General features: G+C 39.3%; 1 protein-coding gene across 1 annotated transcript; it reads right to left on the bottom strand.

The window, feature by feature from the left end:
• Position 1: 1 nt before the first annotated feature.
• LOC133984059 (syndecan-2-like) lies at positions 2 to 9,979 on the bottom strand. The gene is made up of 5 exons (XM_062423307.1): positions 9,719 to 9,979; positions 4,996 to 5,128; positions 4,041 to 4,231; positions 3,442 to 3,739; positions 2 to 3,086 (listed from the first exon to the last, which is right to left on the bottom strand). The coding sequence occupies exons 1-5, from the start codon at positions 9,776 to 9,778 to the stop codon at positions 2,923 to 2,925; spliced, it is 846 nt and encodes a 281-aa protein (XP_062279291.1). The 5' UTR covers positions 9,779 to 9,979; the 3' UTR covers positions 2 to 2,922.
• Between the last annotated feature and the right edge of the window lie 706 nt (positions 9,980 to 10,685).

The following is a 10,685-nucleotide window of genomic DNA, read 5'->3' as shown; positions in this document are numbered from 1 at the left end:
ATTGATGCATTGCTTTAAAGCCACTTTTATTCAGTAGTGAACCTCATAAGATACACCATTTCAGTAACACAGCTCTCTACTGACCAACTCCTGTGCTTTTGTCACCGTCTTATCTGTAGCTTTTTTTTTGGATGGTCCACCACCATTGTCCATGTCTTAATTTGTTAAAACCTTCAGTCAAGTCATACTCAACTTCCATCAAAATAAAAATTAGAGCTGCAATGTATGTCAAAGGAACATATTTCTACTTTAACCATTTATTAAATGCATTCATAAGAACATATTTTAAAAAAGCTGGTTTACTAACAATACATTGAACCAAGGCTTGTAAAGTATACTAAATGACAAAATTTCAAAAAATCTGATCAGTAGGCACACAAAGGCTTAAACCATGAGTAAATACTGTACAGTCCCATTTGTGGCTGACATATTAACCTGGGTTATAGTCTAAGCTAGTATAAATTAATACATATAAATTATGGTATCATCAACATATAGTATACATTTACAGAGATCCTAGAAGAGAAAGGTTATTGTGTGTCATCATGTGTTGGATTGCCAGCAAGTGCTAATCCATTGTCTTAATCCTATATGAGAATGGTTTTTGTCTGCCATTTCTGCACTTTACCCACAGAAATGTATTTTTTTACACTGTCACAGAGCAATATAGCCCAGAATTAAAGATGTAATCTTTTACAGTTTAAATGTCAATGCATGACATTAACACTGTAAAAGTTGGATATTCATCTCCGACTGGGATCACTAAGATCTATTTGGATTTAAGTGCCCAACCATGAAAAAACAGCTAGTTTTCCAGATTTGCATTCAGATTCTTCAGAACCGCTTTAAAACAGTCATTTCTATAACAGCAACAAAATAGTATGTAAATACTATAGAGTAGCCAAAATTAAAAGACAAAAGATTAATGTTGCCTCTCACACCATGTCTGTGGTTTGCTTTCAATGGTGTTAAATAAGCTTGTGAAGGGGATCTTGATTTTACTAGACACAAAAACTGCTACAAATTTGGCAGTGACATTAAATAACAATCACCTATGGCATTGGGAAATCTAAAAACAAAAAAAAATGTCTGAAATCCCAAAACGAAATGCCTATGAGTTTAACTCGAAGTAAACACAAATAAAACAGCAATCTGAAATCAATGTTGTTTCAGTGGAAAACTGGGCAGGAGATAGGTCTATTCATTTTTTATCTCACTCAGAGTCACCTCTCATTCAGGTTGATTGTTTAGAAGCTAATTTTTGGCACACAGTGAGTCTAACCAATGATGTTGGTGTGATATGTAATGTTCTTTGACACATTATAAAAAGTAGGTAGCTAGTTAAAATAAGAGACTATCCACATTCTTTTTTACTAAAATATATATATTTAACAGGGTGTATACATTTAAAATGAGGTGCTATCAAAAGGAAATAACACCACATTGTCATCCTTGTTAACTGCCTCCTTTATGCCTCTTGAAGCTTAGTCAATTTACAGGATCCCTTTGGTTGGCTGGTTGAGGTATAGAGTGATAATAAGGACACTTGTATTTAGAAGGTGACATGCTTACACTTAGAAGAGCACTGTAACCAATTAAAACTCATTTCTGAGTAGTGAATAAATTACATTACTGCTTTGGAATATTCCAGTTGTCAACATTCCTTATAACAGTTGAGAAATAAACAGACATCTGTAGTTGATTATATGTAACTCTAACCCTGATATGTGGATGAGCTCTGTCTCTGGATACTGTAGGAAACACTGAAAGCTGTCACTGTCCCTTTAACTTCAAACCAACTATTATAGCTGTATACAGCAGACAGTCAGAAAAGAATGTGCTTTGGATTACGTCAGAAAACACTGGTCACTTGTACAGTTTCTGAATTATAGTCATTAGCCTTGGCTTTGCCTTAGCAATCCTGTCCCAAATGCTTGCTACACTCAGTGATGAAATAAAATAGTCCTGAAATATTACTAATGTTGGACAGATGCAAGGTTGACAGACCTTTACAAAAGCTACTGCTGTATGAACACTATGAAAAGACTGAAATCTTTGTTTTTTTAAATGGCTTATGGACATATAATCTCTAAAAATAAAAACACACTGAAAAGGCTACTGAAAAATAAATCTTCCAAAAGACAAATAAAGCACACTAATATTTGGTCAATTCAGCAAGTGTCAAATATCTGTGAGAAAACAAAAAAAAGTATGTACCTGCAGAGTAACAAAATCTCTCACACCAATACTGGACAGCATATGAAATAACATTCATTCCTCATATAACAACAACGAAAAAATCTTCAAGTCAGCAAAGAAAGCATACAGAAAATGTAACATTGAACGATGTTGACAAACAGAAAATATGACCTCAAATAAAGGGAAAATGATGTCAACTTTTGAAGGTCCTTTGTAATACTAATCCCATTATATGGTACCGTTTTAACGGACAGCATTTAATACACAATTAAGCTGTCCTATTCATGTTTCTGCCAATTCCCTTGTGCTGTGCCAGTTCAGTTTTAATAACTACTGTGGGTCTAAAGGCACAGTTTTATCAATAGAAGAGTTGAGTTGATTACTTTCCTACATTAGAATGGCTGTGATCCCTTGTGAAACACTTTTCCTTTCTTAAAATTCAGCATGTGTGATGATGTCTCAACTCCTTCCCTTGAATGGAATGACAGGAATGCAATTGAATAGTCTTATTTTGTTCCCTTGGGTCCTCGTCTTCACAAACACTGAACATTACGTAGAGAAAGATGTGGAAGGATAGCAGAGGAGGAAGGTAGGAGAGATGCGAGGTGAGAATTGTAGAAAGGCAGCGGGTCTTGACTTCAAACTTCAACGGGAGGAACAATCTTTCACTCTGAAATCCTGAATGGCAGGTGACAGTTTTCCGTTAAGTCTCTATTTGTCAGTTCAGGCGTAAAACTCCTTGGTAGGCGCTTTTTGATATGCTGTTGCAGAAGGTTTGTTGTCTCCCAGGTCATAACTACCTTCATCCTTCTTCTTCATGCGGTAGGCGAGGAGGAGGAGGAGGAAAACGGCACAGAGGAATCCAACCACTCCGCATGCTATCACGGCTAGAGAGGGAACAAGGAAATATTCAAATGTTACATTTTCTTGACGGTGCCCCACACTTGCTACTAGGATAAAGGTCAAAATAACTTACAATTCATGAAAGTAATTACACTGTTAACTTTGAAATAGAGGACCCTGTATGTAATTGTTTGTGAAGCCTAAAAGGCAAAATACACTCATCACACTAAATCCTTATATTCTAAAAGTGCCTGGGATTAATATAAAATCACCTGCTTTATACTGATTTTACAACTCAAAAAATGTTCATTAGTCCTGAGCTCAGTGAAGTGCTTAATTAAACCAGACATATGGGGACAATAACTGTGCATGTGAGGTCTAGTTGAAATCTGTCCTTACCTGCCAGTACCTCCGTCCTCTCCCACATGTTCTCAGAGGTCACCTGCTCAGGATCGACTGCGTCATATGCTCTGCTGCCTCGATCATCTACGGCCAGAACTTCATTTACATTCTGTTTGATGATGTCCTCCTCAGTCACTTTGTCTGTGGAGTCATCCAGATCATTGTCCTTGTCGGCATCTTTGGTTACACTGATGTCTATACTGATTTCAGTTGTCATGGTTTCACTGGAAGGAGGGCTGGTAGAACTGGGAATGGCACCATGTATGAACCAGCTGTCAGCTGTTCCTCCTGGCACCTGGAGGAATATATACATTAGTAAAATGTATGATGCACTGGATGACAAAACTGGATTGGATTTTTTTAAATGTGGCAAATGGAAAATTGGAATAGGAAAATAATGGTCATCAAGAAATCGTGCAATTACAACATTTATCAAGGTCCAAACAAACTATTCTTGAAAGTATATAAAAGTAAAGTAGTAAGTTTCTTTTAAATGGTCTACAGTTTATCATTTCTGGTTTGTCTTAGGACTCAGGCCATGAAGGGTTTCTACTTCAGATGTAAGGGTTAGTGTAGAAAGAAAAGCATTGTTCTACCTCCTCCCCAGGGAAAAGTGATGTTGTCTCAGTGCGTTCCTCTGTAGTTGGCGGATTCTCACTGTCGGCTGCTGTGGTTGCTGGGTTGTGATGAGAACCCTCAGTTGGCTGAGGTTGACCTGGAAGCACTTCTTTGTTGAATATGGTATTAGACAAGAACTTCTTGAGCATCTCCTCTGCATCCCTGAAAACTGAAGGAAGAGGAAACAATCACAAAACTTATCTTCTATTAATAGGCTGCATTCGCTTAATAAAATGCACACTTTGGATGTTAATTAACCGATTTCTTATTCATGCAGGAGGAATGCAATCTGCTTTCTCACACATTGGAATTTACCTAACCACAGTTTACCACATTTGAGCTTTATATTGTGTTCACAATGAAGGTTCCAGCACATTTCTCACCGTGGGCATAAAGGTGAGTCATCTGACATCTGCTGTGTTCTAATAAAATCTCACCTGGTTAACTCCACTTCACAAACATCTGGCACACGGGTATCACCTCAGGACAAACATCTGGCACACCGTGTCAGACATTGTGCTTCTGTGACTGAATATGAAGCACTCGTGTCGACAATTCACATATTGCTCATATGTCTGTGTGCGTATGAGTTGAATTAACCATGACTAGTATCAACCTACTTTTTCCATGGTAAGTTTCTGATTTAAGAAGGTTAGATAAGCAACACCTCTGAAAAATGAACAGCTTGTAAGGAAATTAGATTATGGAGTCATATAACTGTAAAATCAGATGAGATTATCAGAACCATCAAGGTCCAGGTTTAAGTACCCTTTCTTTAACGAACATTGTAGTCCTAATATGTCTTATTTGTGGACCCTCCATCTATATATTTTCTAAGCCACATACTTCTGTGCCTGTAGTCACATCAATAAAAAAATACAAGCAAAACAATTACAAAACAAAGATAGTTGAAGACACAGTTAATCTCCTTACAAGTGTCTCCAGAGCCAGAGCCTGAGCCACCGTCGTCACCATCTTCATCATCTATGGGAAAGTCACCTGACGTTCGGCCCTCTAAGTACAGGTCATCTGCAGTAGACGAGGGTGACTGGGAGGAGACCAGGAGCTACAAGAGAGAAAAATTCAAAGGTGTTGTTTATTACTCATTTCATGCAAGCAGGAGAGAGATACTGAGAAAGACTGAAAAGGAGCGGGGGAGACACAGACGCTCATAAATCTGTCTCATTCACACTTTGAGAATTCCTTCCACTAATTGAAACCATGTGAGCGCCTCTGCAGTTTTGGAGTAAGACAATACCTCTCACAACCAATGACCTACACCGGCCAAATATGCAAAAGTGAGCGCCGGTTTCTGTAAGTGTAACTATAGCGTGCATCCATACTGTGGCATGTAAATGGAGGCTGGTTTCTTGTGTTGAGGCAGTAATTTGTGATGCTTCACAGAACCACACAGCAGAGATCTAAGTGTGTGTGAGAGGAGGAGGAGGAAGAGGAGGAGGGAGAGATAGAGCAGCTTCAAAGGGAACGCACAGAGCAGACGCGGGGAAAAAAAGCTAAACTGTTTCATACATATATATATATAATGCTGCAGAAAAGGAAAACCTTCTACTTATCCAAACCCAACACAAAGGACTGGGATGAAAACCAAAACCCTAATTGTCTCGTCATCTAAAGCCTAGTCTGAGCAGTGAAACTTGGCTCAAGTCACAGAGAAGAGGGACTTGGGTGGTTTAGACATTAGTGTTGAATTTATTACTTTCATCAGCTCAACGAATCAAAGTAAGCGACCTGATAATCGGTCTGAAATTCAACAAGACAAGAATTGCTGGGCAGATGTTGGTAGTAATACAGAGACACACACACTCTCTCACACACACACACACACACACACACACACACACACACACACACACAGACACACACACACACACACACACACACACACACACACACACACACACACACACACACACACACACACACACACACACACACACACACACACACACACACACACACACACACACACACACACACACACACACACACAGTGGATGAATATGGCCCATTGAGACCTCAAGTATGTCTGGTATGTATACTATGCTTCCACTAACACAGGTGCTGAGAGAGAGAGCATGAGGGACACTCCGAGGAAAGAAAGGAAAGGAAGGAGTGAGACAGGGACAGTACTGTATGTTTCTCACAGAACAGGTGCTGAAGACAGAGGAGAAGCTTTGGGAGGAGGAGGTGGTGTAGGCTACTGTCTTTGAGAGCAATAAATATTTACACACGAGTGAAGTAACAGGCTAGCTTAAGAAAGAAATCATTTGCCCACACTAGCATTTTAATTGTTGGTGCACTTTTTGGCCATCTGTTGACAAAAATGAAACCAGAGGACAACAAACGCAAACCATGTTTAATATATCTGCTCCGATTTATGGATTTATGATCTTTCTTCAACAGAAAGAGCACAGAAAAAGCCAGGAATCAAACATTTAAGCTGTGATGTCTGATATTTGTCGTCAAGAGTTAATTTACTTACTGAAATAAGCAGGATTCCCTTTTAAAGCCGCAGTGACTCGTCCTACTGTGACCTCAGGAGCTTTGAACCGGCAGCCAAACACACATCCTCTAACTCTTATAGAATAGAATAGTCAACATGACCAAACTCTTCAAATGTTTAAAACATAAACTTATGTCACTAAATTTGGTAAATTTCAATTAGTAAGAAATGTGTGGAACATTAACACGCTAAGATCACATGACTCAAGATACATGTGGATACATGATTAAACCAGCAGTGAAAAGACAATGTTTAATTACTGCAGAGGCAAAATAAAAAAAAATAATTTTAAATCACTTTCTCGACTATCCCACTTGGCAGTAAAAAGCTATAATGCATTCGGGTTTACTGGAAGACTTGAGTCACACAGTTACACACATCTGGAAAACATACATCCGAAAACATACATAGTGTACACACACGCACGCATGCACACACACAGACAACCATCTGGCATCCGAGTGCCTTGTCATAGTGAAGACAGTTTATTGGCCGCAGCAGTATAACACAACAGACGTGTGTGACTGTGTTCATGAAGTGAAATATTAAAACTTATAATCAACACACTCATATTTTTTGTGCCTCATGGACTAAACAGTTATTAAAGTAACATTTTCACCCGATGAGCGGGAAGTCAATGATAATAAGAGAGAGCAGCCGGGTCAAGAGTGAGGTTGTGTAACAGCCAAATGTACACAGCAGACCTGTCATCACCATCTAGATAGCAGCAGCAGCTCACAATGCCGTGTTTGAGGGGGTGTGCGTTTGACTAAGGCTACAAGTCATAAAATGTTGAACCCAGTTTTTTAAAACTGCAGTTAATAGTTTCTAAAAGTTTCATAAAGGTAACATTTCACAGTAAGTTAAACAGGAGACAATTCTTGCCATTTTTGGTAAACTTCATGGATCCTGGACAGAGTTTGGCAAGACTGCGCAGAAAGACAAATTCCTAAGTGTGACACAGTAACGTCCAACACAGAGGAGATGATCATATTTTAAATTATTTATATATGTATCACACCTATTTGAATTTGCTGACCCCAGACTAAACTCCCTAGTCCACACGGTCTGGTGAAAGATATGATTGCATCAATTAAGAGGCCTAAAATGTCAAAATGTCTCCTGTTGAGCAAAGAGAGAGTCAAACGCACACCCCCTCAAACTCAGACTACCCTGACCTTCAACATTTGTAGAAAACCTCACAGGTACGGTATTTCCTGTTACAAAAAAACAAAAAACAGGTTAGCTTTGGTTTTAAAACCTTTGTCTGCTCTGGTTGTCTTTGTTTGACTAAGGTGTGAAGATCCCTTAAAGACATGCTGAGATTGAAAAGCGGCCAAACAAAGTTACGAGAATGTCACAATTTATTATCCAGTGTGATGCTTTGAGACTGTCAGGTTGTGTACAGTTCAGCCTTTATGAAGATCAGTGTGATGACTAATATTTGATGAGTGACTAGTATGCTGTCACTGATTGCTTAACCGCAACTGAAACTTGTATGCCACAATTAGTAACAACACATTTCCTTTTATTTAAATTTGGCCTTTCTTTGTTCATGTGTGTATTTTTGGTAACAAGTTCATAAGTATCATGAAAATCATTTTGAGTAATAATTGAGAGCAGGTGTCCCACTCTTCGTCTTGCCTTCTCTGGTTGATTGGGTGGAAAACTGCCTGTCTCCCACTCAGCTACATGCTTGCCCAGACTAGCCCGGTGGGACTCACTGTGAATCATCCATCCAGAAAATGACACAACTACCGGCTCACAAATAGTCACGGGGCAGAAAGCCTGTTTGAACATTTGTCTTTCAGATGTGAGCAGCATCACGGACTGACTAACCGATAATTCTGCAGCCACCCTTACAGAAAGAGACAGCTTGTATACACGACATAAAGCCATGACGCCCAGCAATTTAGGACTGGAGTCTAACTTCAGGAGAACCGAGGCATGTGTGAGGCAGAGTATGACATGTACAGAGCCGCAATTTAGCAGATGATAAAGGTTCAGCTGTGAAAAAGATGTTATCCAGTAATCACATTCATTTATAATATCTGTTCTCAGATTAAAGGTGGGAAAGAAATGACAAACTGTACTGTACTGTACTCTTTCTCCACAAGCCTGTCAGTATTCAGCCGCGCCAGTGCCTGCTACACATATCCAACAGGACAGTCTCAGGTTTCAGCTCTCTCCCTTTCACAATATACAGCCCATAAATCATAAATATCATGTATTGCTGGAGAGGTGGCAAAGTTCCCTGGCTCTCTGTCTGGGTGCTTTTATCGTCAGTGAATCAGGAAACCAAGATATTTTAGCACTTGTGACAGTGAACAGAGCTCAGTGCTTTACCCTGTCACTTCCAGGTGTTTTCCAGTTTTACAACGGACTCACAGAGCAAAAGAAAGAAAAGGGAAGAGGGGGTTGGTGTTGGGAGGGGGGTTATTTTCCCTGTTTAGACAAAACAGACTTACTATGTTGGGAAGGATATTCTTTCATTCTTAGCATTTTAACCCCGTATTCATTATTGCTGTGTTTGTATTTATACAGACGTCAAATTCAGAATCTAATTAAGCAAATGATGACCTTTCAAAACTTGACCCAAGCCCTTTGTGGGTGAGAGTTTCAGGCCAGGTCTGGAGGTTTGGGTTTAAATGTCAAAGCTGAACAGACACTTTCACTGGATGACAGTGTGCGGTTGAATATGATCAAATCCTGGATTAGCCCGCCAAATAGTATATATCATATGTAAATATTACATCCTGGAAGATAAAAATTGCGTAGGGTTAAAAATAGAAAAAAAGCTACAGCTAGGTGAAGTTAGCCTGACGGGCTTATTTCCATTTTTACCTCTGACTTTCCATAAAACGTCAAGGTAGACCAATTAGGCAAAGAAAGACCATAAAATGACCATATTACTCAAGCTAGGAGCGTATAAGAGTATATGTAGGGTACATTGTGATTTGTGAAACACAGAAAATTAACGAAATTAAACGTTACGGAGGTTTACCAACTTAACACCTGGTTTATGCAGTTTATCGGGATAAAAGAAATATACATTACTAAGTCACATAACACTTACGTTTCATATAATGTTAGTTTTTCCAAATATAAAAGAAAAAATTAATTAAAACTTACTTTTTCACTGATAAATCCAGTCGCCAGCCCGACGACGAACAACAGCCACAGATTCCTCATCGTAATTTCCAAGAAGAAAAGGCAGTTGTAAGGAAAAAACTATACACAGTGAGGAGGAAACTGGAATTATATACACTCAAAAACAAAAGTAATGTCGTTCAAGTTGAATCCTCGTCCCGTTTTCGCTGGTATAGTGTTTACTTAGTTGAATGTGAGCACTGCAGCGTACGACGTCTGGACTCCGTGTAGTGAGCAGTTCCTCTGGAGGAGTTGTTTGGACTGCCAGGACAGCGTGGTCCCGCGGTTACGTCAGCACGACGTGACGTTCACCGTGGGAGCAGTCGCATGGACGCGCCTCAAAACGTGCATGTGACACACCTTGGATGGTGGTAAAAGACGGGCTCATGACTTTCATGTCAGTATGGAAACAACAGTCAAACGCTCTAGTGAATATTGAAACAGGCTTTTCTAGCTGTACTCATTCCTCCTGTCCATAATGGCCATGAGAAAAAACCTTTCATAGTGCACTTACAATGTGAGCATTGGAGGGCAAAATTCACCATCCATAGTCAAATCAAGTAGATATCTTTCAATGTTAGTCTTTTTTTTAAGCAACAAAGTCCCTCTTGTTGTTAGTATAGTTCCACTGCACTGCTGAAACCTCACATAAGCTTCAGCACAACTTATACAACTTTTAAATGTATTTTTGCACGAAACGACTGTAGACACAGCAGTCTCGTGCCCATAACACAATTGGCCCCTATCACTTCCATTAATTTAAAGGGGGTCTTTTAATACCCAGTATGAACAGGAGGGATGATTTAAGTGAGTAAAACCTCTTTCAGTGTTCATATGGGCACCTGACACATGCACAAACCATGGATGTAATAAGTTATCTGTCATGTGATGTGAAGCATGATTAAGCAGGATTTAGTCTCAAAACACTTGGATTGATGCAGGTTGTTTG

The sequence above is a fragment of the Scomber scombrus genome, chromosome 7 (genome assembly GCF_963691925.1).
Source record: "Scomber scombrus chromosome 7, fScoSco1.1, whole genome shotgun sequence".
Classification (NCBI taxonomy): domain Eukaryota; kingdom Metazoa; phylum Chordata; class Actinopteri; order Scombriformes; family Scombridae; genus Scomber; species Scomber scombrus.
The sequence above is the reverse complement of the archived record's forward strand: the minus strand, read 5'-3'. Positions and strand labels throughout refer to the sequence as shown.

Coding starts and splice junctions, on each gene's coding strand:
- LOC133984059 (XM_062423307.1), bottom strand. CDS start 9,778: ATGAGGAATCTGTGGCTGTTGTTCGTCGTCGGGCTGGCGACTGGATTT. Junction 3,740..4,040: donor CACTTTTCCCTGGGGAGGAG/GTAGAACAATGC, acceptor ATATTCCTCCAG/GTGCCAGGAGGAACAGCTGA. Junction 3,087..3,441: donor GAGGACGGAGGTACTGGCAG/GTAAGGACAGAT, acceptor TTCCCTCTCTAG/CCGTGATAGCATGCGGAGTG.